The 26090-nt window shown below is 36.1% G+C and overlaps 9 protein-coding genes and 1 long non-coding RNA gene across 11 annotated transcripts; 3 read left to right on the forward strand and 7 right to left on the reverse strand.

The window, feature by feature from the left end:
• Positions 1-2105: 2105 nt before the first annotated feature.
• LOC148181009 (uncharacterized) lies at positions 2106-10810 on the forward strand. 2 transcript variants are annotated; one of them, XM_088039248.1, is made up of 5 exons: positions 2106-2227; positions 7199-7409; positions 7521-9837; positions 9893-10174; positions 10224-10810. In XM_088039248.1, exons 1-5 carry the CDS (start codon positions 2210-2212, stop codon positions 10540-10542), a joined length of 3147 nt encoding a protein of 1048 aa, XP_087895374.1. In that variant the 5' UTR covers positions 2106-2209; the 3' UTR covers positions 10543-10810. The 2 variants fall into 2 exon arrangements, with proteins under 2 accessions (XP_087895374.1, XP_087895366.1); XM_088039240.1 differs by having other exon boundaries at positions 7199-9837.
• LOC148181010 (uncharacterized) lies at positions 6380-6905 on the reverse strand. Its single transcript, XR_015770276.1, has 3 exons — positions 6821-6905; positions 6658-6762; positions 6380-6601 (listed from the first exon to the last, which is right to left on the reverse strand). It is a non-coding gene; the product is annotated as an uncharacterized LOC148181010 (long non-coding RNA).
• An 803-nt stretch (positions 10811-11613) lies between the features above and the next one.
• Positions 11614-12737, reverse strand: LOC148181011 (charged multivesicular body protein 4-like). The gene is made up of 3 exons (XM_088048280.1): positions 12290-12737; positions 12045-12222; positions 11614-11995 (listed from the first exon to the last, which is right to left on the reverse strand). The coding sequence occupies exons 1-3, from the start codon at positions 12465-12467 to the stop codon at positions 11731-11733; spliced, it is 621 nt and encodes a 206-aa protein (XP_087904406.1). The 5' UTR covers positions 12468-12737; the 3' UTR covers positions 11614-11730.
• A 41-nt stretch (positions 12738-12778) lies between these two features.
• Positions 12779-14918, reverse strand: LOC148181012 (nucleolar transcription factor 1-A-like). Its single transcript, XM_088048265.1, has one exon. It carries the CDS (start codon positions 14799-14801, stop codon positions 13197-13199), a length of 1605 nt encoding a protein of 534 aa, XP_087904391.1. The 5' UTR covers positions 14802-14918; the 3' UTR covers positions 12779-13196.
• Positions 14919-15383: 465 nt separating this feature from the next.
• Positions 15384-16586, reverse strand: shrb (charged multivesicular body protein shrub). Its single transcript, XM_088044357.1, has 4 exons — positions 16256-16586; positions 16003-16180; positions 15710-15954; positions 15384-15656 (listed from the first exon to the last, which is right to left on the reverse strand). The coding sequence occupies exons 1-4, from the start codon at positions 16431-16433 to the stop codon at positions 15601-15603; spliced, it is 657 nt and encodes a 218-aa protein (XP_087900483.1). The 5' UTR covers positions 16434-16586; the 3' UTR covers positions 15384-15600.
• A 26-nt stretch (positions 16587-16612) lies between these two features.
• Positions 16613-17116, reverse strand: Datp (purine phosphoribosyltransferase family protein Apf). The gene is made up of 2 exons (XM_088044368.1): positions 17011-17116; positions 16613-16961 (listed from the first exon to the last, which is right to left on the reverse strand). Exons 1-2 carry the CDS (start codon positions 17114-17116, stop codon positions 16645-16647), a joined length of 423 nt encoding a protein of 140 aa, XP_087900494.1. The 3' UTR covers positions 16613-16644.
• A 40-nt stretch (positions 17117-17156) lies between these two features.
• Pdrg1 (Pdrg1 prefoldin-like subunit) lies at positions 17157-17727 on the reverse strand. Its single transcript, XM_088044378.1, has 2 exons — positions 17374-17727; positions 17157-17323 (listed from the first exon to the last, which is right to left on the reverse strand). Exons 1-2 carry the CDS (start codon positions 17612-17614, stop codon positions 17157-17159), a joined length of 408 nt encoding a protein of 135 aa, XP_087900504.1. The 5' UTR covers positions 17615-17727.
• Positions 17728-20061: 2334 nt separating this feature from the next.
• Positions 20062-21199, forward strand: Prosbeta5 (Proteasome beta5 subunit). Its single transcript, XM_088049986.1, has 4 exons — positions 20062-20314; positions 20364-20562; positions 20607-20800; positions 20847-21199. The coding sequence occupies exons 1-4, from the start codon at positions 20180-20182 to the stop codon at positions 21156-21158; spliced, it is 840 nt and encodes a 279-aa protein (XP_087906112.1). The 5' UTR covers positions 20062-20179; the 3' UTR covers positions 21159-21199.
• Positions 21200-21354: 155 nt separating this feature from the next.
• Positions 21355-26059, forward strand: Pgi (glucose-6-phosphate isomerase). The gene is made up of 6 exons (XM_088049984.1): positions 21355-21650; positions 21886-22194; positions 22713-22986; positions 23033-23272; positions 25217-25745; positions 25794-26059. The coding sequence occupies exons 1-6, from the start codon at positions 21370-21372 to the stop codon at positions 25979-25981; spliced, it is 1821 nt and encodes a 606-aa protein (XP_087906110.1). The 5' UTR covers positions 21355-21369; the 3' UTR covers positions 25982-26059.
• LOC148181018 (potassium/sodium hyperpolarization-activated cyclic nucleotide-gated channel 4-like) lies at positions 23314-25080 on the reverse strand. The gene has a single exon (XM_088049202.1). The coding sequence runs from the start codon at positions 25078-25080 to the stop codon at positions 23314-23316; it is 1767 nt and encodes a 588-aa protein (XP_087905328.1).
• Positions 26060-26090: the final 31 nt, after the last annotated feature.

Consider the following 26090-nt stretch of genomic DNA (forward strand, 5'->3'; position numbering starts at 1 on the left):
TATAGGTCTAATTTGACATTTATCAAGCGCCTTTCTTTTGACAGGTAGGTCCAGCAGGCTTTCGGCTACTTTTGCGTTACCTATAATATGTTTACTATCTTTACAGCCCGTAGATGTAAAGTCAAATTTTTGAACAATGGTGATTATGACGTAATAGTCCAAAATCCCATAACGTAAAAATCTGGGTCATAAGCCAATTCGATCAAACAAAGTTTTTTGAAGGTTTTATAATAAGTAGATTTAAGATCTGTGATCTAAGCACAGCTTGACCGGAGTACTTCTTGAGGATGGTAATTAACACTAGGATATGTAGTACCATCATATAATTAGTATCAAATGAAAGATCAGAAACTGTAGTGTCATAAAAGTTTTGTGTGTCCCACCATTTCCTGACAGAAGTACCTGGCAGACCTGTTCAAAGCATGTGTGAACTTGAGAGCTTTTCAGGTGTTTTTCACGCGATCGTGACAGCAAACGGTAGAGCAAACCAAACTTTTCTAACACTACAGCTTCTTATCTTTCATTTGATACCAATTTTATCTTGATAGTAATTATTCAAGTGTTAATTACTATCCCCAAGAAGTTCTTCGGACAAGCTGCGATTAGGCACATCAAAATATCTTGAATCTACTCATCATAAAATCTTCAAAAAAGATTGTTTGATCAAATTAGCTTATGAACCAGGTTTTTATGACATGAGATCTCGAAGTACAAAGTGTCAATTTCGATAGTGTTGTGCATAAAACATATTGATCCATTGACGATAAATAATACTGGATTTATTTATCTAAATGTGCTCATTTAATCATTCATTACATTCCAAACCTTTTTGCATAAATTAACTGGTTTAAAGATTTACTTAATTAGTTAATTAAATCGGTGTATTTTGCAGGTCACGATTAATGTCAAACGAATTGATCTCAAATTGTGTCATATCAAAACCAGTAGAATTGATGCTATGTTAACAACTTTAATGAGTCCAAATTTTATATAAGTATACCTATAAGAATCTAGTTTTTAATAACTTTAATTATTGACTAATAATAATAATATAAAATAACCCAAAAGTTATAATGCTATATTACCTAAGTACTTTACATTTTATTTAAAATACTAAGTATAAGCCTGTAGTTAAAAATAAATGTAAAGTTCGATTTGATTTATACTTAGGTACAAACTAATATGCTCAAAACAGAAACCATCACCCCCGAATTTAATTAAGAAAGTGCTTTTTTTATAAAAAATGTTAGTATTTAAAGCAAGTCTTTGTTCATATTAGGCACAAACATATGTATGTATATACAATAATTGAAAGTACAAATGTGTAGGTTTTCTATTTTGTAAAAAAAATAACGCAAATGTGTACAACACACCTTAGGTCGTTGCTTTTGAAAATATTTGAGTAGCGCTTTAAAAAATGTCTAGGCGTGCTTGTACATATTTAAAGAATTTTAATGAAATGCATTTCCACGATTTGAAGAAATTTTAAAATTACAAACATTTGGTTAAACGTAAAAGTAAAACTGTCTGTAAAAACCGTAAAAAATGCACATAGCATAAATAGCATTCCTGCAAGAGAAACGATATAATGTGCGTTTGTTAATCAGAGACAAATATTTCTGTGAAAACTGCTTTCAATGACAATTACACACATTAACATTACCTTTGAAAAAACTTGGGAAAACTATGGAAGTCTTAACAACATCATTGCCTGTCGTAAAACACCGGTCCGGAAGCTATGATTATAAATAAATTATTATAAAAAACCGTCTCATGATATTTGTGAATACAGAACTAAAATACTAGAGTATGTTTTTAGATCATCTCTAAATATGTTCTCAACGATAGTGCATTTCGTGCAGATAATTGGACATGATTCTCGCGTACTTTTTCGGTACTTTCGATTTTATCCGCATTTGGGGTAATTTCTACGTACCTACTGACCACGATCTCATAATGGTGATGGGTTAACTAGCGTCTTCACCGTTGCGTAAGACGTCTTTCGTCTACGAAACAATGCGTTGACACGGTAGTAAACCACACTTGGAGCCAGCGGCTAGGCAACTTTCTACGAGCCCCTTTCTTCCCCTTCTCTCGGAGGTACCATCAAGATCTGCAGCTTCTTCAAGTCAGTGTAGGTACCGGCAGTACTACAACACGCGATGGACTCTTGAGCGGTGGAGTGATAGTTAAGTGTCGCACAATCAGGATGTGGATTAAGACGATAGTGAGTGTCTGAATCTATTTTGTGCAGATCGTTCAATTTGATCATTACAAAGGAAATGAAAGTCCGAGCTTTTTTCCGAAATGTAATTGCTCTATGAAAGTACCTTCTGGGCTTTGAAACTCAAAAAACTGCCCTGGCGTGAAAGTAGCGAATATATTGACGATACATTTTTTATCAATACTTTTTAAAAATTGGCGCATCTCGTGCTTTAACGACCAGGTAAACATTCGCGGAGCAGCTAATTGACCGACCTCAAAATCTGACACCGATTTGGAATTTTGTTTGTGGAATAAATAAAGAATTATATTTATTATACCGTTTTGCACGCTTTGTGGGTTGTTCTCATACTTGTCGGTGCAAATACGGCGAATCTGGGTGCGTCGAAAAAATCCCATCCGAAAAGTTAATATCTGTACAACATTTATTATAACATAATAACGTATGATTCAAGTTAAATCATTTACTCACTTTCTAATTACATTGCTTTCGAAGAAAAATTTTCAGGAGCTTGATAATACGAATTAATCCTGCGACATGATTAAAATTTCTAATAGGTATGTCACTTTTACTTAAATGTGCGAGCTATTCTAACGTGAACTTCAATAAACCGTAATTTCCCATTCGTGATTCAAATTCTTGTAGACAAACTCTGAATATACAAAGACAACAATAGCATGTCGTTTTTATGTTTTTAATTATAACGTTAATAATGGGGATTTGTCCGCAATTCTACACTTTTATAATATTAGGTCTGCTTTGCTAAAATTTCACTTTTTTGAGTCATTAAATAAAAAATTGGCAGTTATTGAGGCAAAAATTTAAGTTTGAACTACATTTTTATTTTTGATGATTGTATTATCTTTATTAGTATTTAATGAACGGTTTTATTAACTTGTTTCAACTCGTTACACAAAATTGCGATTATAAAAAACGATGCAAACTTTAAACAACCAGTAAAACCGGAAATTTGTATTAGGTTTTTAAAATTGCAGATTTATATCATTGCAGTAGAAGAGCACATTTCCAAACGGTTTTTGGGTTTTTGGATCATTAACATTCTGCTTATTTATTAATAGAAACAAGTTCACATCGTTAATAATGATTGTAAAAATTAATAAATTGAAGTTAGCTTATAACTCATAACATTGTGCAAAATAGGGAGTCATCAGGTCATAAACTAAATAAAATATGTTGAACCTACAATATACAGAATGTCTCAGAACTTGCGCCCCAGAGAGAAAGGGCTTATGGAGGCAACAATTCTGAACCAAAATTTTAAAACCATAATTTTTTAATTAAAAAAATAACCGAGATAAGACAAAAAAACTGTAGCCATCAATCCCGAAGCTGAACAGAATTTGAAAATTGGTAATGTTCCGGCAGGACTTGTGGCCTCTCCCAAAATCGTCTTTAAGTTTTACAACAAAAAAAATTGAAAATTTGCTAACGCTTATAGTACCTAATAGAAATGTAAAACACAGGGAGAATAGTCAAAATTAAAAGAAGTTAAGTGACTTGTGACAGTTTGGTGTAAACGTAATCTTCAACCGTCACGTCATGAATTCGAAAACTAGCTAAAAGCGCTTTTTTTCTGCAATTTTAAACACAATATGCATAAAATTTAAATTAAAATTGAAAAATATCTAACACAGTTATATTGAAAATAATTGAAATTAACAATTATTTTCACAAAAACTCAAAAATTGCTAAAAATTACGTCGTTACGTCAAACTATCGGTGATATTTTCAATTTTTTCGTCAGATTTTAGAGCCTTTTGCAAATTTTTACATTTAAAATTAAAGACGATTTTTGGAGAGGCACCCTGTTTGTTATATATAAATACATATAAATCTCTAAGAAATACTAAATAAAAATAAATTAAAAGGGATACATGGTTTAAATATTATTTCTGTTTTTAAATTCCGATCAGGGAAAAATCGGTGTCCAAAAATTACCAGTTTGCATTGAGAAAGAGACACTTTGAAACAGAGAGACAAAGCTGCCAAAAAAACAGATTTCTTTTGCCCGATCAGATGATAGCTATGTGTGGTTTTTTATTTATTTTAGTCGGAGAAATTACACGTCTCTTATAGAACCGAGAGAAATTATGAACTAGGAACTGTGGAAAATTTTATGCATATTAATAACAACGTGGATCAATCAATCATTCTCAATAATTGTTAAGTGTATTCAATTAGTACTGTTAATTAATATTTATCTTAACAAACAAACTAGTAATAAGAAACCCGGTAATAAGTACATAGATAATGGTTAATTCCTGTTAAGCCGATCGTCCATCACTTTTAACTTATGTAACTTCTTGTACAATTTAGCATCTCTTTACAAACCACTGACAGATAAAATTCAGAGACATGCGAGATGACACAAGAATATATCACGATTTCTTCATTTCTTGGTGTGTGCTCATCTCATTTTCACCAAGTCAAACCTAAATTTCACAAGGATCTTGCATCAAGCCCATATCGCAAACGGTCCACTTCATTTCAATATCCATGTCATCTCTTAAACGTCTTTACATCACATTCCCATGCACCTATAAATTACCTACAATTAAAACAATCATTTTGTCTTTCCCATCAATTGTTCTACTTGCGTAACTCCTTCAATCGAATTTGGAAATAATGCTAATAGTTCCCGAAAACCACGACAATGGAAGGAAAAAACCCTCGAAATTTTCGAGTTCCGTCTTTCCCACATAGCAATTATGCTAATCCACACTTCTTCGCTTTAACAAGCTTGTGAACTGTGACGATGTTTTTATTAAATTTGAATAAAACAACCGTAACCAAAAGTGTCATTGCGGTTTTACGGTCTATATTCTGTCGATTCGACCTCCTTACGTGATCAATCAAGTTCTAGGTGAAGGTCGAGGAATTCAACTGCACCCAAATCGAATTTATATAACGCAAAGAAACTCACTGAGCAGACCGATTTTGAAGGGAAAGTGAAATTTTCCGAGAACTAAGTCTGGAGGACGCGCTGGCTCGCACTTTTATTTTCACACGTAACCCATTTTTAGTTCCGTTACCTATAGAAAACGGTCTCACACGTTTTGAATTATGCATCAATTCGAAACTCAGCGGTTCTGAGCTGCACGTCGTTTGTAAAAGGACAAAATGGTCGCATCTTGCGGTCGCCGGCTTTCAACATTACCTTTAAAGGTCGGTGGTTGTTCCAGTTGGCGTAGAAATTACGCGAAGAGTGTAAAACGACAACATTGTTGAGCTTTCGTAATACACTCATTATAAAGTAAAAAATGGCCAAGAAAATTAGTGTAATCAAAGATGAATGATGTTTTTACCGTTTTGGCACAGTTCGATTTATTAAATGTATTATAAAAAGACTCTCAACAACTTAACATATTTTTGTTATTCGTGAAATAACAAACTTTTTTAAGTTTTTTCTAAAAATGCTTCAGGCAGTTCTATGTAGGTGTTGATACATTACTCATGTTGTTGTTGCACTTTTGGAGAAATCTAGTTGCAATTAAGCTATTATAGCAAATTGCAAGGAAAATGTAACTACCATAACCGTGCGATAAAAATGTTAGAAACTCAACAAGAGACAAAACAATTAACTGCAGACGGACTATTTAATTTATGTCTTATTAGTGTTACATAAACCGTAGATATTTAATTCATAATATAAACATTTTTTTTTACAATGATATTCTTATTGATAATAATTGTCCATCAGTTCGTTTAAATTTTCTGTTTCTCTTTTTTGTCTGATCATCAGTTTTCTAAAACTTTTGAAATGAAGTCTTCTTTTTTAACTTTAACTATCATTGTTTATGATAAACAAAATATGTAGTATATTATTTAGCGAGCATGTTATAAAGTTGTTATTACACGAGGATGTCAATTAAAACATGAGCTGAAGCAAAGGCGAGAAATATAAATTTACATTATTTTCATGACTCACTAATTATATCTTCGTTATTTGTTTAAAAGAAAACATATTAGGTATAATTGAATTATTAAATGGTCGTAGATAAAAGCTGCAAATGCTATAAAGAAACTTTTCACATGTGTTTTTTACAACAATATATAGTTAATATTAGAAATGATCAACGGTTAAATGTCAAAAAAATTGACAGCTGATTGCAATAAAGTTACTGACTCGTTGAGTGCAATAAAATAATAACTTTATTGTTCTTTCTCAAACCTACCTGCAGTTAATAAACTATTTAAAAAGTTATAAAAGAGTAATTTACAGTTATCCTTCAATTAACCATTATACTTTAAATTGTATTCCTTAAAGTACTGCATCCGAATACGATATCTTTGTACGGCTCAACAGATGCCTATACGGATTGTCCACACTTTTTCTATAAACTTTAACAACTTCATCTACAAGATTTTATGATTAACTATTATTAGATGATAAACTTGACAGTTTTCCATACGTTCTCTTAAACAATAAGTTGTTGTTAAAAACTCCTCGCTCTTAGTTTGTGCGACTTGTTTACAAGATGTTGTCCTGGTAGGACATTCATAACCAAAGCATTTTTCTAAAGTAAAGAAATTAATGTTGGTCATCAGTGGTTTAAAACATAATAAGCTACTTACGGGTGGAAGTTTGAGTAATTTCTAATATTAAAATTGTTAGCAAAATTACGTTTTTGTACATCTTGTATCGAGTTTGCCAATTACTAAATTGATTGCGACTGAATTGGCAATATTTATCAGTTTCGAAAGAAAAAATGAAAAGTTCAATAAGTTGTCGGAGTGTTTAAATTTAACAAATTTTACGTAATCAGATATCTGTGTCCTCTTTTCTTTACAACAAACATTCTCATTAAATAAACCATTCATAAATTCGTGTGAGTTAACTGGTCTTTATTTAGTTTTTATGTTAATTTATGTAACTAAAAAATACGCCGACATTAAAAGGAGGATGGTTTTTGTTCTAAAAGCCGGCTATTTCAATTTCTCTTTTCTTTGTAGGTGTTAGTGAGCTGCGTCGTCGCGACCTTGGCCGCGGACGATCAGCGTTCCAAAAAGAAAGATGACCCTCGAGGCAAACGTAACCTACAATATAGCATAGCGCACCATTTCAACGGTCCACATGCTCTCAGGAGGATATCAACGGGTCCCCAAATTCCACTCTACCATTCTCAGTTCTTCCCAGGTCCTAGGTCCTACTCGCCGTATCAAGGTAGACCACATTCTCTTCCTGCTCCTCCTTATGCTGTTCAGATGGAACCTCTTGTCCATTACTCGCAACGAGATCCTTTGTACGATACTAACTCTTTATCCTTTAATGCAGATGCCCAAGATGATCTCCTACCTGATAATAACCATCTCTCTGAAAATGTCTACGGACCTCATAAGCAACATGTTGTTGAGAGGCCTATTTATGTTAAAGAACCAGAACCTATTATCGAGATTATCATTAAGGAGTCGAATGTGACTTTGCCGCCGCCACCGGCGCCACCAACACCGCCGCCAAAGAAGAAAGAACAAGTTCAAGTGTTTTATGTGAAATATAAGAAGAATCCGAACGGACATGGAAAGGATAGCATTATTTACGATAACCCCATTCCTGCAATTTCGCCGCCCATTGAAGATGAACACGAAGAACCACCTCCACAAGTTCACCATCATGAGGAGACTATCACGTTACCGCCGCCACCGAGCACGACCTTACGGACTATTATTCGGCCCGATTCTGAAACTTACCATAGTCCCAGCGGCGTTAAGGTCACTTTTGGTAAAGAAGGTTTTGATTATGATAAAAGGTCAAGCAAACCTGAAGATTTGAAGACAGCGCCTGCTGACAAGCAATCTGTACAGTTTCCTCAAGGACGACAATTGTCAGCTTTTCCTCCGAGCATTTCAAGAAGGCCTTCGGTCTACAGTTTTACTCCTCCTCCTGGTTATAGGCAGCCGCAGCCTTATAGACCATTTTCTCAGTATCGACAACAAACATCCCATAGTTTTCCGCGTCCTAGTCAACAAGAGTATTCAACTTTGCCAAAATTCCTTGATTTTCCTCAACCGTCAAAGACAAGTCAAACTTTTTCATCTCAACGACCATTTCAATCACAATTTCAGCGTCAGCCTGTCCCCTATCAGCCTTTCGACGCGTTAAGACATCAGTCACCACAATTTAGACCTGAAACTCATTTTCCTATTACGCAATCACCTCCTATTAGCCAAAAACCAGGTTTTTTTAGTTCATTTAGACAACAAAGACCCCAATTTAATGAACCTAGACCTCAACATAGTCCCCAGTTTACTGAATCAAGACCTCAGACAAAACCACAGTTTACTGAACATCAGTTTACTGAACCTAGACCTCAAACAAAACCACAATTTACTGACCCGAGACCTCAGACAAAACCCCATTTTACTGAACCTAAACCTCAGTCTATTCCACAGTTTGTCGATTCAAGACCCCAACCGCATCCACAGTTTGCAGAACCTAGACCTCAATCAAAACCACAATTTTCTCAAAAAAATCAATATCATCAAACATCACAACCACAATATCAACCACAACCAATTCCTTCTCAATACCACCAACCGGAGACCCCTCAACTTCCACAACAGTATCATCAACGACCATCAATTCCTTCCGCTCCTCAACATCAACCACCAGTCCAGTATCAACAACAACCACATCCGCAACAGTTTCAACAATTTAACCCGCAGCCATCAATAATTCCGCCAGGTGGTGAACTTATTCAGTCTGTTCCTAAATTCGAGCAACACATTTCCGTGAATGAACCAATTAAACCATCAGCTCAACCAGAATACCAAAATCAACAACAACCTGAGTATCGTATTCAACCTCAGCAACAACAATCTTCAATTCAATACAATTTCAACGAAAACAATGATAAGCAACATCCTTCAGCCCAATTTAGTTCAAATGAATACAATGATAAGCAACAACCTTCAGCCCAATTCAGTTCAAATGAATACAACGACAAGCAACAACAAACGCAGTCTCAGTCATCTAGCAACGACTATAAGAAACAAATTGAACAACAATTGCGCGAAGCTAATGCTCTTCAAGAATCGATCCGACAATCTTCTCCTTACAACTTCCAACAGTCACAAGTTAATTTCTATCAATCAACCCCTAAACCTTCAACATACTCCACAACCACCCAAACCACAACATATTCTTCCACAACCACCGAAAAGCCATCAACCACAACTAAAGATCCAAAAGTTCTAAACGCACAACTTCCTGACGAAGTTCCTGAAGACCTCCGACAACAACTTCTTTCATCGGGAATCCTAAACCATGCAGATATTTCAATATTAGACTACGACAAAGTCGGGGACATTCCACTATCCGCGTTGCCACCTGAACAATTATCTAACTTCTTCAGCGCTGGAGGTGCTCAACAAATCCAAGCAGCCGGAAGCGAACCCATCCCGGCTATCAGCAAGAGAGATTTTGACGCGGAAGCTTCAGAGATTCGCGAGGTTACCACGAAGCCCGAGGTTCAGATGAAAGTTGTACGATACGACCCAGAGAGCGATCGAGGTCAACAAGTGCAAGAATCTTATGTTAAAGATGACGCCACACAGGTGGATCCCGTGGTACTTAATGATCAAAAGTACAACAGGTAATGATCAGACTTGTAAAGAAATGTCATTAGACGTTAATTTTATCTGTGACAGGTACTTACCGCTGAAGATTAGTGGTACCCAATTTCCGATTCCGGACGTCCCTGAACTCAGAGGAAAAAAGATAACAAGTGTGGTGGTTCTAGCTCCTGTCGCCTACGATTTCTCTTCTTCACGTCAAACGCGTGAAGCTAAAGACAAAGAAATTGAGCTACTGGAAGGAGATACCTTAAAGGATTTATTAAAGAATCCGACCAAGGCTAATTTCGAGAAGTTTTTAGAGAAAGAAAACCAAACTCGGAGTGACCAGCAAGCTGTTATTCTTTTAGTGGCTGGGTAAGTAAAGAGAAATAAAAGTCATTGGTAACTGTAAAAGTTGTTTTAGACCTAACGATACCGCAGATAAGGAAATTTTCATGTACGACATTGCCACAAAAACTGTGAGTAAGCTCGATGGTGAACTCTCTAGTGCTTTTGTGAATGCTGCTGAAGCTAACGATAGTGACACCAAAACGTCTGCATCCAACATTGTTGAAACTCGAGTTCCTTACACCATGCCTGTCATTGAATCACAAGTGGACCTTGAAACGGAAGGTTCCGAACAATTGGAACGCTTTGTTGACATTTCAGGAATACCAGTAGAAGAAGATTTAACAGCCAGCGAATCTAGAGTGGACAGCAAAAAGACTGGAAGGTTGTCTTAAGTGATCAATCTAGGGTACAACCTTTAAAGAAGTTTGGTGCTTGCCAACCGACGTGCGAATATTAACAAGAATTTTATTTATTGTAATACATATCATTATTTTCAACTTGTATCTTTGATTTCCGTTTTTGTCAATATTGCCAGGGTTGGATTCAACGTTGAACTTCTTTGTTAGGGGGTTAGATTAAGGACGGTCCTGGGATATTTCTAGGTCCTGCTATGTACAGTGTATGATAATATTTTTGTAATAAAGAATTTGTAATAATTTGTGTCGGTGCGATCTATGATGAGTACAGGAATGAGGTCAAATTTCTCCGAATAATTTGTTTGTCCTAACATCAAGTCTAAGTGTGATTGTAAAATTTTCACTTTTATATGCCTCGAGGTAATCTTATGAACTATGCGAAATGATAGTACCATAAAAAGAGTTAAACGTAAATTATCTGAAAAAGCATGAGTTTAGAAAACACTCACGCTTTTTCAGATAATTTAATCCAGTAAAAGTTTATGAGCTATAATTAAAAAATATGATCAATTAATTATTAATTTAGTTTTAAATATGTTGGCTGAATATGATAACACAGGTCAACGCAAAATTTATGACTGGGATTGAGAAAAAATAAATGTTCTCACAAACGATTTTCTGATGAAGCCGAACCGATATGCAACCCAAAATACATGTTCAATATTTTGCGTTTTTCAGGTCTCACTGTTATTTGCGAAGGACGTAAAGGTATACTCTTTTTTATAAATAAAAATTTCCAGTATCTATTCAAATCCAGAAGCTAGCATGTTTTAATTTTTTAACGAAAATTCAAACTGACCTTTACTTAACCACAATAAATTCTTAATTTAGTCGAAAATAACCATTCGAAATCAATATCCAATAAGTTTCCATTAAAACCAATTCAATAAATTCTTTTAAGATCTAAAGAGCTATTAATATACATATATTTCATAATTTCTTACTCATGTTACTGAAACGAAATCTCGGTTGTAAATAATACCTTATATTTTTATATTTATAAAAAATCTCTAAAGTGTACGCAGTACAATCACAAAGAGCATTTGGATAATATAATATGAGTATATAAAGTCATAAAGCTTATTTGCAAATATTCAACAATATAAGCCTCTTTAAAAAATAAAATATATATTTTCTAACAACTAATAGATAATAATAATCTCGTTAAGAGCCCGTTTCCTCCCGCTTTTTCTCCCTTTTGCCATGCTCTGCCTTTTCGACATCGTCTTGCGGTACAGATGGTAGAAGTTTATCGACCGAAAGATCCTCTAAATTCCCTACCAACTCATTCAATTCCCGTTCCAACTCGTCTTCGTCAATGCTCTGATCATTAAATCCAACTGGCTGACTAAATGCATCTGCTATGTCATCGACCACATCTTGATGTTCAGCCACATCGTCCAAAAGTTTCTCCACTTCGTTGACGTCTCTAGAAAATACATTGAATAAGCATGAAAAAATGACCTAGTTTTGTGTACATATTCTTGTGAGTCTTTTTCAACGCTTTTAGCGCGTCTTCCATTGACGATACAGCCAAAGTGTTTGTAGTGGCATCCTCCAGTACCTCCCTTTGTGCTTCAAGAGTTGTTAAGGCACCATCGACATGTTGAAGTTGGCGCTCCAAGCGTTTTTTTCGTTGCAGAGCTTGCAAGGCAACTATAAATCAAACCAAATACGAGGATACTTAAAAAACAACTCTTAACAATATTGTAACGATACGCACCTTTTTTGTTACTTGAGGCGTTTTTCTTCACTATTGCAGTCTCTTTTTTGATTTTTTCTTCCAAAAATGTTTGTTTTTTCAGTAAAATTTGTTCAGTAGATTTCAGTTGAGTTATTGCTTCGGGAAGAGTTGGGGCTTTCTTGGGTTTTTGCCCAAAAATTCTCTGAAGAAAGCTCATTTTGAGTAATCACAGGTACTTGAGTGCGTTATTATGGACGCTGTGGTTGTGCGACGACGCCGGCGTCGATTCACCGTTAGTAACGTTGTGCTCTAGTTTCTACTAAGCGACGATGCCTTGGTTTATCAGTTGTAACTAAAGCTTGAAAGAATGCAGAAGGCATATGTATCGTCATGATTTGCAAGATTTTATCAACAAAAGAAGAATGCGTATTTAAAATAGTTGCTTTGTGACGACGCTGGTTATGAGTCACTATTATTATTATTGATCGGAAAGCGACGCCTTATAAAATCAAAGAATTTCGTGGAGTTTGTATTTTATTTTATCGATTATAAACATCGTAGCTACACAGAATCATAAACAATTTTTTAAACAAATTCCGGTGTACTTCTATTAAATAGTCATGATTTATGACAATTACTTTTTTTATAATTACTGTGCTTGTGACAAAAATGCACATAAATCGTTTTTAGTTGTGATTTCACATTAGTCAAATTCCTTATCATATCATCTACGAATACTCCGTAGATAGTGCTAACAAAAATGTTACATATTCGTACATACATAACATGCATTGCAAGTTTTATTAACTTACAAAATTCATATAAATACAGCTTCTTGCTATTAATACTGGAACACATTTTGTAGAAAATAAATAGTGTAACAAGAACAATTCAGAATCACAAACATTAACATTGCAACAAATAAATAAACTCAAAATTTGAAAAACTAATAGTCTTCTTCCTCTTCCTCCACCATCTCGTCTTCAATTTCATCTTCCTCCTCTTCCTCTTCTTCTTCCGCTGATGACTCCGAGCAACTCAAATTATCATTATGTGCAGTAAGGGATGACCTCAACTTCTGTAGTTCTTCTTTATTCAAGCTCTTCAAATAATGTTCAAACTCAATCAAGTACGTTTTCTTCGCTTCATCAAATGCCTTCTTCAACTTTAGTTTTTCATCAGCTTGCATGTTCCTCCAAACAATCTCAGGTGTTTCATCTCCTTTGTATTTTTGCTCAAAGTACTTGTAAACATTCTTAGCAGGCGGCAATGGTCTTGTTAATTTCACCGTTGGTTCCGCCACAACTGTTGGCTTCTTTTTCTCAGGTTTAACTTTTTTTCTACTATCTTCTTCTCTCACACGGTCTCTCTCCTCTGGAGGCAGGGTGGATAAATACTCCTCCAGCTTTTTATGGTAGTCTTCCCACAGTTGTTCGACTCTGGTTTTATATTCGCGTTTTTCTTCCGCAGAGCATGTATGCCACTGCTCTGCTATATAATTAAGTAGATCTTTCTTGTTGATCTTTTTTGCTTCTTCACTGTTGAGGATCATCTTTGAAAATAGCTGGTAGGGACCATGCGGTGGCTTGTCAGGTCTCCCAGCACATCGTTCTTTAATTTTCTTCTCGTTCTTGGTGAGAAAGTAGCGAATTTTATCTGGTTCATAATCAGGGTGGACTTTGATATACTCTTTCAAATCCTCTAAATATTTAGTGTACATTTCATCCGCCCAGTTGATCCAAAAGAACTTTTCTTTGTCGCTCAATTCGTGGTACCACCGGTCTCTATATTTTTGAAGAACTGCTCGTGAGACTTCTACTTCTTCTCTTTCACTTTCTACTTGGACAAAAAGCTCAAAAGGCGTCTTTGGTTTTTTAGGAAGGCCTTGGCCCTCTTCTATTTCTACGGATTTGCGCCTCGGTTTTGTCTTTTTAGGTGTCAGCTCTGGATACTTTTCATAGAACTCTTGAAGCTTTACTGAGTATTCTTGCCTGGCGATTTTCGCCTTATTATCATACTTTTCTCTTTCCTCTGGAGGAAGATTTTTAAACATTACACCCAACTGTTTTGACAGCTCAGCAACTTTCAGCGTCGGATTCTCATTCAAAACTTCTTGCCTCTTCTCTTCTCGGAAAAAGAAGAAATTGTTAGGGGGTTGTTTAGGTTTCAAGGAAGTCATCACTATCTTTGGTTTTGCCATTATATCTCTTACATCATTTAGAATTTCACCAAAAAAGCGAAATTTTCTCACCGCCTTTTGGAGGGTATTCCAAACTTCTTTACATTCTTGAATTGAGTAACTTTTGAAAGCAATACGCTCCCAATTTAGTTTCTCCAATCGACAACTGTATGAAACCGTGTCATCCTTTGGAATGCTTTCTTCAATTTTAGATAACAATTCATGAATATCGCTTTCAGGCCACGGAATATTTTCCTTAAGCGAGAGTTGGTGTCGTTTGGTTATGTTTACCGAATCAGGTGATTTTAATTGTGGCTCAGTTTTTTGCTTCTTCATGGACTGCTCGATGTTGGGGTTCTTCCGTTTCGACATTGTTTTACTAAAATGTACGTATTTTAATTGAATTAAGATGAAGTTTTGTTAAAGCTTTTGTGAGCACAAATTTAGGTTAGAACACAAACCAGAACGTGACCAAAAGTAGAACACGTTTTAGACAACCAATCATACGGCAGAATTTAGATCATGTGACCGAATTCGTATTGGCTATTGGATGGTGAAGATGGGCTCTTCGATCCGACTGCGAATTTAGTAATTAATAATAAATGAAATTACCAACCTTATAGCTGGAATGTCACTAAATGGGATTATTTGATGGGTTTCACGAGCTTTTCAGGCTGTATTTCAGAACATTTGGAAAAAGGAAGTAAAAGTCTCCCCGACCGGACTCTTTTTCGATTTTTTTTAGATCCTGAATTTTAAAAGTGAATGTTTTATTTTCGTTCAACTACCAACGTTGAAGAAGAAAAATTTTACTTTAAATTCAAGTGTTTATTTTGTATTACAAAATTATATACAAAAAATACTGTTTCCTACTCACTTTTTAAAAGTATAACAAAATCTCACGTTCATTTTGTAACAATTGTAAATTTCTTGATAGTGCCCAGTGACACCAGCTATGTAAATATAATATTTATTACCTACCAAAACACAATAGTAAAATTAATCATCAACAATATTTAGATTACAGGTTTAGCTTATATACCAGTTTATGTACAATTTGAAAAGCGAATTCTGCTCCAAAGAAAGCTTGAAACTAACAGCTGAATCACACTTGTGCTTTTACTGCAGCTGTATATAGTGAGAATGACTGTTACGGGATGATATTCTGCACTTAAGAAGCCCACTGCTCTAGTTCCTTCATATCATCATCATCTTCAACTTTGCTCTCTGCAATAAGTGAGTTAGTAACAATAAAACTTAAGATTTTAGAATCCACATACTGGCTGGCTTTGGTTTAGCAATCTCTGAAGAAGGCACATTAGGCAAAGGTTGAGATGGTTGTGGCACCTCTACTAATTGCTCTTCCAAAGCTTCTTCTTCCAATTGTTCCAATTCTTTTTCTAGTTCATCTTCATCCAAGTCATCACCAAATCCAACAGGATTACTGATTGCAGTTGAGATTTCATTTGCTAAATCTTGTTGATCAGCAATATCATCCATCATATTGTGTACTTCATCAACGTCCCTACAAAACCAAATAATATTACGAGAATTAAAGTATTACAAAGCTTACATGTTGAGATGGGCGTCTTTGAGAGCGTCGGCTGCTTTTTTCATAGTTTTGAGTACTGCCGTGTTTTGGTTGGCCCCTTCAAGGGCTTCCCTCTGCATTTCAATAGTACTAAGAGTGCCATCGATTTGTTGGAGCTGTTTTTCATACCGTTTCTTTCGTTTGAGGGCCTGTATGGCGGCTGTTGTCCAAAACCAAAACGGAAACAAGAATCGGATGACTTATCGTTAATTACGGGTCAATGACGGCGACTCACCTCGCTTATTTTTCGACGCATTTTTCTTCGCTACAATGATTTCTTGGTCAATTTTCGATTCGAGATATTCTTGCTTTTTGAGCAGCATATCTTCAGTTTCGCGGAGCTGTTGGATGGCCTCTCCTGTCGTGGGGACCTTCTCCTCCTTCTTGCCAAACATTTTCCCGAAAAAACTCATCTTGACGGTTTAAAATCACAGTTTTTAACACTAACGATTTCAGGAAACGCGATTTTGAGGAGTTTTTATTTATTAAAACTTTGACACTTTGACAGGTTTTGTGTCGCACGTCGCCATCTGCCGAATGACTCATCGGCGCAAATACATGGAAGTGGCTAAGGTTGCGCAATGAATAATCATTTTACTGGAACCAAAATTTTATTCTTTACAATCACAATTGGTGTGAGAGGATATAATTATCAAAATACTTGAGAGACTCTTGAAGGTCAGAGTATTTTGCATAAACACAAGCATCACTGAGACTTAGCCATTTAAAATCTTGGTGCTCATCAGATAATTGCACCTGGGCCTTGGGGTTAATAAGTTCAGCAAGCCAATAAGTCACTACTTTTGGTTTGCCATTCACATTGTAATGTAAGACTTTTTGAACGTCTTTGTGGATTTTCAAGTCATTTTCCTTCAAACCTGACTCTTCTACTGTTTCTCTAAGGGCTGTTACCATCTCAGTCTCTCCAGGATCCACATGACCTAAGAAAGTAAAGGTCACACTCAAATATATTTTCACAACATTGACAACCTTTTGGAGGTGTCCAGTGGTGTTCCCCATAAGATGTTTGCAACAAAAGATACAAAACTGACTCTTGGGCTTTTTTAAAAATTACAAAACCCGCAGCTCTCTTCATTTTGGTCCTTTATAACACTCCACACCACGTGAATTATAAATTAAAGGCTCCCAAAGGCTTTATTCAAAGCTTTAGCCTCCACGGCAGAAATTGGTTTTAAAGTGAAACCTTCTAATTTGGGTTCATGTTCCAAATCCCTCAACTTGTGGACTTTACTCTTAATCCTTTCTTCTAGTTCAGTAATTTCGTTATCAGCATTAGCAATTTCTGGAAATTATACTAATTTGACAGATGTCACAAAAACATAACCTAATTACCGGTTTGCAAAATGGCTTTGCACTCTTCTGTTGGGCGTTCAATGTACACTGAACCCATCTGAATCCATGTTCTTCGGTCTTCGACACTTTGTAGCCCCCTGAAAGCTTCCCTAAATTTATTTCTGGCATTGGCAAGATCCAATTTCGTTTCCTTGTCTGTCAAGATATCTTGGGCCAAAGTTTCAACTTCAAACAAGTACTTGTAAGACTTTTGGTTTTGTACATTTTCCAGGGAAGACATTGGGAAGACTCAGCACATAAATATTTTTTAACGTTGTTAATATTTCAAATAAAATTGTTGCCACCACCACGTTTTCGCTGTAACTTTAACCACATCCTATTCCGGAAAATATTTGTGTGAACTTAGCTCCTAAATCTCTACCACCAAGTTCGTTGCACACAGCCGAATGCAACGTTTAGGACCTCGTTGTATAACTGGTTGCATGGTTCAAACCTTGGTAACGAAACAAATTAATTCAGAAGATTTTGTTTATTTTCTAAATTAAATAGTATTGAATTAAAATAGTATTTTCGACGCGCGGCATACAAGATTGATTTCCTGTATACATATCTCCTTGGTTGCAACATTCAAAAATTGTCTACAAAGCCAAAAAATTGTACTTTCAAAAATTTTAAGACACTTGGTTTAAAGTATTTTTTGTCTTTTTTTTATACAGAATATCATAAACTGTAAAAAATGTGATGTCTAATAATATAATATAATATGATAAAAAGTTTATCCAAATTGAGTTTAATGTAGTTTAAAAAGAAACCACCTATTTCAGTTAAAAATACACACTTTTGTTTTGCTTCAGAAAAGAATTAGCTACAACTTGATAGGTATAGTATAAAAATAAAAGTAGAAATAATAATATGAGACACCATTATTATTTTGGTGATTCTTACTTGTACACTTTTGGTCACAGAATTTTGGACAATGCCAACAATTAAGTTTAAAAAGATCTTCATAATCCACATAAAAAGTTTAAAGTTTTAAAATATTAATTATTGTAATCACATTAAAGTATGGTTTACAATCCAAGAGGTAAAAATTCTATGACCCGAAGTGTAAATGAAGTGGGGGAAAATAGGTCTTCGCACTCCGTTGAAAATTGTGTTTCAATTTTTTAGGTTAGAAAAATATATTTATTTTTTGTTTATTAATTATTAAAAAATGTACATTTTATAATATCAACTATCAACCAGCTTCTCCCGCAACAATGATTTTGGTCAAATTCGTAAATCGAAAAAAAAGCTCGAAATATATCTACTGGCCAAATTTGAGATCGATCGGACAAATTAGAAAAAATCAGAAAAAATGAAAATTAACTTGTCGAAACTTTGATTGGCCATAACTCAGTTATTTGTTGTCGGATCTGAATTTAAATTCCAGATTTAAAATCTGCGGAAAATTCTGCGTACACTGAAGTATATTAACTTAAGTTTACTTTTAAAAAATAAGCGAGATATCGATATCAGAAGTTTGGCATAGTTTTTAGTCATGAATTTTTGCGAAAATTTGCAAATTTCGACTGTAGAAAAATTAAAAAACTATTTCTTATGTAGAAAATCACGAGAAAAACGATGGCGTAAACTGCATTTCAATATCTGAAATAGTTTCCGAGATATCGAGCACGAATTGTTTCAAACCTTTAAAAATTTGGTCCTCTGGCGACAACCCAAAAATTTAAACAGCCATAACTCAGTTATTTGTTGACGAAAATTGAAAATTCTCATGTTTTTGGATTCAGCGTGACATTCTGCGTAAAATGAGCTTAGATTTGTTGAGTTTGTTTAATACATAAACGAGGTATTGGCCAAAAACTGTTTTGAAGACGTCATTTTAGGGTGATTTTAAATCAATGTTTTCAAAATAAAAACGACGTTTAATAGCTTTAAATTATACATCAGTCGAAAGAGGAGCTCGAAATTTATCTACTGGTTAAATTTGAGGTCGATCTAACAAATAGTTTACGAGTTATGGCCAAAAATAAAAAAAATGAAAAATTTTCATCGTTCGAGTGGGATTTTTTTTTCGCGAAAAATCGACTATCGAATTTTGGGCTTTTGATAACATTTTATGACGTAAAATGAGCCGAGAAAAAGAATGACGCCAACCGCATCTCAGTATCTCAAATAGTTTCCGAGATATTTAACTTTAAAAATTAGAAAAAATGAGAAAAAATGAAAATTAACTTATCGAAACTTTGATTGGCCATAACTCAGTTATTTGTTGTTGGATCTGAATTTAAATTCCAGATTTGGAATCTGCGGAAAATTCTGCGTACACTGATGTATATTAACTTAAGTTTACTCGAAAAAATAAGCGAGACGTCAGTATCAGAAGTTTGCTATAGTTTTGTCATAAATTTTCGCGAAAATTGCGTTTTGTATGTAGGTGATGTACCTATTTGTCGAACATTTAATAACCACGGAAACCGTCATAAACGCAATAACATTCTGGCGAATCTTAAGGGTCAATTTCAAGCTAAATAGCGACGTCGCAAACGACTTGAAATTGACCCCTCAGAGTGTCTGACGTCACACGCTCCAACAGACGTCTCACTTTATGAACACACCTCAGATGTGAAAAGAATTGAAATTTGACTGTAACTTGAATGATAAATAAAATTGTATTGGTGGTTGCATATTGAAGAAGAGCCCGGTGTATGATAATCTTCGTAGTAGGGATAACTCTTCAAGTTAGGGAGCTAGCTTCACGCGAATCTGACAAATAATTGAGGTTATGTTCAGTTGTTTTCGCATCGTCATTTGAATTGAGATATTTTAGAAAAGTTCCCATAAAATGGCTTTAGCAGAGTTGTGTGGATTATCAGATTTTGACAAATTTAAAAATGCAGATTCGACCCAGGATGATATCGTTGAGTTGAGCAACAATTTCGCCTTTAATACCACTCTTGGTGTGCCCCCTTACCCTGACGTAAGTCCCACGAGTTTATATTTAAATAATAAATTACACGTCTTTGCAGCCTGCACAAAACTTGGCCAGATTCTCCAAAGACGAGTCTGGAAACGACATCAAAATTAAGTTTGATCATGGTACTACAACTCTCGGCTTTATGTATAAAGGGGGCGTAGTTCTTGCAGTTGACTCTCGTGCTACCGGCGGCCAGTTTATCGGCTCCCAGACTATGAAGAAAATCGTGGAAATTAATGATTTTCTTTTGGGTAGGATTAATAAATGTAAGAATTGTTCTGAAGAGTGTTTTCAGGTACTCTTGCTGGAGGTGCTGCTGATTGCGTGTACTGGGACCGTGTCCTGGCAAAGCAATGCCGCATGTACGAACTACGCAACAGAGAGCGAATTTCAGTAGCTGCAGCTTCCAAACTGATGGCCAACATGGTGTATAATTACAAGGGAATGGGGCTATCAATGGGTATGATGTTGGCTGGATGGGATAAAAGAGTAATGATTTGAAGTGTATTCACTCTATTTTAAAGGCTTTTTGTAGGGCCCCCAGTTGTATTATGTGGATTCTGAGGGAACACGCACCCCTGGGAAAGTTTTCAGTGTGGGATCTGGCTCCATTTACGCTTTTGGTGTCTTGGATTCAGGCTACAAGTGGGACTTAACTGATGAAGAAGCGTATGATTTGGGGCGCCGCTCCATCTATCACGCCACACATAGGGATGCCTATTCTGGAGGAATTGTGAGAGTTTATCACATGAAATCAACAGGATGGGTGCATATTGATAATAACGACTGCATGGACTTGCATTACAAATATCAAGATGAAAAATTGAACCAGATAAATACAGTCTAGCTTTGTTAATTAAGGAATACCATTAAACTCTTTTTCTTAAATTAATTTTCTTTACAACTCCCATCACCGCTTAGTGGGCTTTGATCATTTTGACAAGTGTCAACTCATTTGAGTGGCATTTTCCGAGATGTCATTTTTGGTATAAAAATTTGAAATTTCCAGTGGTAAGTGTCTAATCGCAAGTCATGCACTTACTTCGCGTGTACTTCAGATGAGGTTTTTTCGCACCTCCCGTTCCGGGGGTTTAAAATTCTTCATTTACGCATGTCAAGCAGCTCGTTGCGCATGTCGCAGAGACTCCGACGACAACAAAAACACGACAGTGTTGAACTCGGGAGACGGTGTGACTTTGACAGGTGACAGCATGGATCTCGGGCCCCTTACTTCTGAGCCGACTTGGCAACAACTTCAAAATTTCTACAATAACAATGGCTCCAAATTGGTAATAAAGGACCTCTTTGCCCAGGATCCCAACCGCTTCAACCAATTCAGGTGAGCGCCCATACGTTTCCATTGAAAAATCGCAGGAAAATTGAGAAAATTTGCTGACCTCCAAATCACCTTGTATTATAATTCCGTGTTTTCCTCAGCCTGAGGCGCACCTATGCTTGAATCGTGCTGTTGTAATTACAGTAATGAAGCTTTGCAGTGTTGTTTCTATCCGCATTAATTATACTTTATTGGAAATTACGTAATGGGCATAAAATTGTATTGTTCATGTTTTCAGCCTGAAGATCAACACTCCTAATGATGGAGATATACTTCTTGACTACTCGAAAAATCGAATCAACGCTGATGGTCTCAAACTACTTTTTGACCTCGCCAAGGCTCGCAAGGTGGAGGCTGCAAGAGACGCTATGTTTACAGGACAAAAGATTAATTTCACGGAAGACAGAGCTGTTTTACATATTGCTTTGCGTAATCGCGAAAATCGACCGATTTTGGTCGATGGGAAGGATGTTACTCCGGATGTTAACGCTGTTCTTGAGCACATGAAGCAGTTCACCAACTCGGTCCTCAGTGGACAGTGGAAAGGGTAAATCATTCGATATCGACATTATTTTAGAAGCGTATTTGTTTAAAAAAAATTGAAAACTTCGTCCGTATATTACGCATAATAGTATATTAAGTATTAAGAACGGTAAGGACACTTTATCGATCGAAGACAATTGTTTAGAGGAAAAGCGAAGCGACGATTAACGTTCGTGATGCTTATAATATTTTTTGCACGATAGATAAATTTCGATTATTTTTATGAAACTAAAAATGTTACAAATAATTGACAATTCCTGAAAACTCAAAATTTCATTAATCAAATTTTCGGTATGAGGATGTATATAAATCTTTTTTTTAAGATTATTTTAAAATTTTGTACTTACCGTTTTGTTTATCTTGATAACCAGTAAACTCAACTTACTGTTCCAACAGCAGGTGCGGTAACTAAGCAAAATTGTTCTATCGTGCAAAAACGCTCATTAACGCTTTATAACTCTATTCTTAAGCGCTTCTCATCTAATAAGAGTGGAAATTACTTAGTTTATTGGTCCTGCTTAGGTACACCGGCAAACCCATAACCGACGTGGTCAACATCGGCATAGGAGGCTCCGATTTGGGTCCTCTGATGGTCACAGAAGCTCTCAAAGCCTACGGCCGTGGTCTGCGAATGCACTTCGTTTCCAACATTGACGGCACTCATTTGGCTGAAGTTTTGAATAAAGTGGATCCTGAGAGTGTCCTCTTTATCATCGCTTCAAAAACGTTTACCACTCAAGAAACCATAACTAATGCGACATCGGCCAAACAATGGTTCATAGCTCACGCTAAAGATGTAACTTGATCGTTTATAATTTCCTCTAATTCAGAGCTGTTTTTAGCCGGCTGCCGTTGCCAAACACTTTGTTGCGTTGAGTACAAACGCCCCTAAAGTCACTGAATTTGGTATTGATCCCGCTAACATGTTTGGATTTTGGGATTGGGTGGGTGGAAGATACTCACTTTGGTCAGCAATAGGTCTCAGTATTTCGCTCGCTATTGGTTTTGAGAACTTCTTGCAGTTGTTGGATGGAGCTCATTTTATGGACAAGCATTTTAGAACTGCTCCGTTAGAAAGTAATGTAAGTACGAAATTAACTTTTATTAGAAAAAATGTTACATGCTACTTTCTTTTGTGACCTTTGTACAAAATGTGCCCTTTTCGTAGTTCCAGTAATATGTCTGATGTATACAACTCCATATCTGACGGTGATGATATCTTCGATTTGTACAGCACTAGTTTTGCCAAAGCGCCCTTCTCTAATGAATCTGTGATTTCTGGATAAGCAGTTACCACATTCCAAAAGTCTCTCTTATTCAGATAAAATACCTCCGTGATTTCTATAGCTACGACTAAATCACGGTAGTCTCTGTTTGTGTCTTGGAATACCACTTGGATCTCTCCAAAGTGATGACCATCCTCCAAATGATATATTTCTTGACCGCTTTCTAAATACACCGCCACCGTACCAAAGGAAATGAAGTAAACATTGTCGTTGATGGCATCTGGTTTTATGATGTGGTCATTCGGGAGAAATATCTCATGTTTGAACATTGCCACTAAAGCCCCCACTATCTCCTTGGGAGCTCCTTGAAACAGCTTCACTTTGTTGATTAGGTTTCTGCAGCTGTATAAGAGCACTTCAAAGCGCAGATGTTCAGACAATGAATTTAGTACCATATTCTCCAAGAAGAAGTGTTTTTGGAACTTATATTCGTAGTACATCAGGAGGCGCTTCTTTAAAGGAGGGGACAGCTTCTTCGTGGCTATATACTCGTTTAGTTGGTAGATCAGTTCTTCATATTTGGTCTCCGAGACGTTGATGGTTCCGAAGAGTTGAAGAATAACAGCGATTACATAAATGTTACAAGTAATGCCCGAGAGGAGGATCAATGATAATATTAGTTGTTCAATAGGATTGAAGGTTTGAATGTTGCCTTTGCCAGCACCAAAGAAATGACAGACGGTACAGAGAAGACATTCAATGTAAATGTTACCAACACTGCGACCCGAGCCGAGAGATGAAGGGAGAATCCATGAGTGGGAAAATGGGTAATCGAGATAGTAACAAGTTACTGGAATAATATAAAGAAAACAAGTCCACCAGTGGATGACAAGAGCAACTACTAGAACTATGGTGATGCATTTGACTATGGATTCTCGGATGCGGCAAAATGTCAGAACCTCGAACAGAAAATCGGATACAGTTATGAGACGAACGAAGCGAAAAGCGTAGATTTGAGGGATCGACATCCAGTTGATAAAATCCTTTGGTGTATTAAAAAGGTGGTTTGCAATATTCAATTTGACTGTAAACAAAATGGTGTAGTAAAGAGCGGGAATGAAGTCATAGAAGAAGTAAGTTCCCAAATAGTGCGTCACTATTCGCCATCGGTCCAAAACTATTTCCTTGGTATGGTTTACGGTAAACCCTAAACAAAACTGCATAACTACATCATTGAGAAAAATTAAATTGAGAATCAATCGTAATAAATCTAACACGAAAGTATCAACTTTGTTGACGTAACTTGAATAGAAAGCATCAAAAAACGGGTCGACAACGAAAGAAATGGTCCAAAGAAATGTAATCACCATTGTCCTTAACATTGCGAAGCGACTTACAGGGTGTATGATAGATCTGTACTTCTTATTGCGGAGATGTCTTTGCCGCTCACTGAAAAGTGCATAGTTGCTTCGAAAGTAAATGTGAACCTTTGAATTCCAATGACTGGCAATCATCCATTTCTTGACTGCGTAGAAAAACCTCTTGTGGAAGGGTGCGAAAGGCGCAACACTTGGTAGTTCGTGTTTTAGCACCAAAGGATCGAGATTGCAGTAGTGTTCCGTACTGTAACCGATTTTCTCGGTGTTTTTAGTAGGAGCGGTCATTTTTTATCTTGACGGTAGCAGGAAAACTGTCATTTAAGGCAGCTGCGATTAAGTGGTTTATTTATATGGTAGCACTGGTGGTACTATTGTAACAATAATTGTGCCACAAAATACTGTAACAACATATCTATTGCAGGCCCCCGTGATCTTGGCTCTTTTGGGTATTTGGTACAACAATTTCCATGGGGCAGAAACCCAAGCTCTCCTCCCGTACGATCAGTACCTTCACCGTTTTGCTGCATATTTTCAACAAGGCGACATGGAAAGCAATGGGAAATATGTAACAAGAAGCGGAAACACCGCCAACTACTCTACGGGTCCAATAGTGTGGGGCGAACCCGGAACTAACGGCCAACATGCTTTTTACCAATTAATCCATCAAGGAACTCGTATTATTCCGTGTGATTTTATCGCCCCTGTCCAAACTCTCAATCCTATCAATAATGGAATTCATCACAAAATATTACTTGCCAACTTCTTGGCACAGACAGAGGCGCTCATGTCAGGGAAAACGGCGGACCAAGCTAGAGAGGAACTACAAAAACAGGGTTTACAAGGGGAGGCATTGGAGAAAATTCTGCCCCACAAAGTTTTTCAGGGAAATAGGCCCACTAATAGTATTGTAGTGAAGAAGATCACTCCGTTTACTTTGGGGGTTTTGATCGGTGGGAGTTTACGTTTCTTGTAAAAAAATTCTAATCATTTTATTTTAGCTCTGTATGAACACAAGATCTTTACTCAAGGGGTGATTTGGAACATCAATTCCTTTGACCAGTGGGGTGTGGAATTGGGGAAACAGCTGGCCAAGGCGATCGAACCCGAGCTTCAAGACAATAAACCTGTATCGTCCCATGATTCTTCGACCAATGGACTTATTAACTTTATAAAGGCCAATCAATAAAAGTAATAATTTGTAAAATATGTTAGGTATAGGTATTAGGGGAAATTGATGTGATTTTAATAAAAAATATACAAATCATGTGTTGTTTATTTAAATCTTTCTATATCGT

Source organism: Gnatocerus cornutus, chromosome 1 (genome assembly GCF_029298725.1).
Source record: "Gnatocerus cornutus isolate USDA-ARS CGAHR chromosome 1, icGnaCorn1.1, whole genome shotgun sequence".
Taxonomy (NCBI): domain Eukaryota; kingdom Metazoa; phylum Arthropoda; class Insecta; order Coleoptera; family Tenebrionidae; genus Gnatocerus; species Gnatocerus cornutus.

Bases quoted from the DNA above. Each gene is read 5' to 3' on its own strand.
- Pdrg1 (XM_088044378.1), bottom strand. From the start codon at position 17,614: ATGTCTTCCCTGGAAAATGTACAAAACCAAAAGTCTTACAAGTACTTG. The intron at 17,324-17,373 runs GTAATTAGGTTA...TATAATTTCCAG, and splicing joins CAAAGCCATTTTGCAAACCG to AAATTGCTAATGCTGATAAC.
- LOC148181011 (XM_088048280.1), bottom strand. From the start codon at position 12,467: ATGAGCTTTCTTCAGAGAATTTTTGGGCAAAAACCCAAGAAAGCCCCA. The intron at 12,223-12,289 runs GTGCGTATCGTT...TTTGATTTATAG, and splicing joins CGCCTCAAGTAACAAAAAAG to TTGCCTTGCAAGCTCTGCAA. The intron at 11,996-12,044 runs GTACACAAAACT...TGTATTTTCTAG, and splicing joins AAAAAGACTCACAAGAATAT to AGACGTCAACGAAGTGGAGA.
- Datp (XM_088044368.1), bottom strand. From the start codon at position 17,116: ATGAAGAGAGCTGCGGGTTTTGTAATTTTTAAAAAAGCCCAAGAGTCA. The intron at 16,962-17,010 runs GTTGTCAATGTT...TTACTTTCTTAG, and splicing joins CCACTGGACACCTCCAAAAG to GTCATGTGGATCCTGGAGAG.
- shrb (XM_088044357.1), bottom strand. From the start codon at position 16,433: ATGAGTTTTTTCGGGAAAATGTTTGGCAAGAAGGAGGAGAAGGTCCCC. The intron at 15,955-16,002 runs GTAAGCTTTGTA...TTGGTTTTGTAG, and splicing joins AAAGACGCCCATCTCAACAT to GGACGTTGATGAAGTACACA. The intron at 15,657-15,709 runs GTATGTGGATTC...CACTTATTGCAG, and splicing joins TGCTAAACCAAAGCCAGCCA to AGAGCAAAGTTGAAGATGAT.
- LOC148181012 (XM_088048265.1), bottom strand. From the start codon at position 14,801: ATGTCGAAACGGAAGAACCCCAACATCGAGCAGTCCATGAAGAAGCAA.
- Pgi (XM_088049984.1), top strand. From the start codon at position 21,370: ATGAGGTTTTTTCGCACCTCCCGTTCCGGGGGTTTAAAATTCTTCATT. The intron at 23,273-25,216 runs GTAAGTACGAAA...TATCTATTGCAG, and splicing joins CTGCTCCGTTAGAAAGTAAT to GCCCCCGTGATCTTGGCTCT. The intron at 25,746-25,793 runs GTGGGAGTTTAC...ATTTTATTTTAG, and splicing joins TACTTTGGGGGTTTTGATCG to CTCTGTATGAACACAAGATC.
- LOC148181018 (XM_088049202.1), bottom strand. From the start codon at position 25,080: ATGACCGCTCCTACTAAAAACACCGAGAAAATCGGTTACAGTACGGAA.
- Prosbeta5 (XM_088049986.1), top strand. From the start codon at position 20,180: ATGGCTTTAGCAGAGTTGTGTGGATTATCAGATTTTGACAAATTTAAA. The intron at 20,563-20,606 runs GTAGGATTAATA...GAGTGTTTTCAG, and splicing joins AATTAATGATTTTCTTTTGG to GTACTCTTGCTGGAGGTGCT. The intron at 20,801-20,846 runs GTAATGATTTGA...GGCTTTTTGTAG, and splicing joins TGGCTGGATGGGATAAAAGA to GGCCCCCAGTTGTATTATGT.
- LOC148181009 (XM_088039240.1), top strand. The intron at 9,838-9,892 runs GTAATGATCAGA...TATCTGTGACAG, and splicing joins AATGATCAAAAGTACAACAG to GTACTTACCGCTGAAGATTA. The intron at 10,175-10,223 runs GTAAGTAAAGAG...AAGTTGTTTTAG, and splicing joins GTTATTCTTTTAGTGGCTGG to ACCTAACGATACCGCAGATA.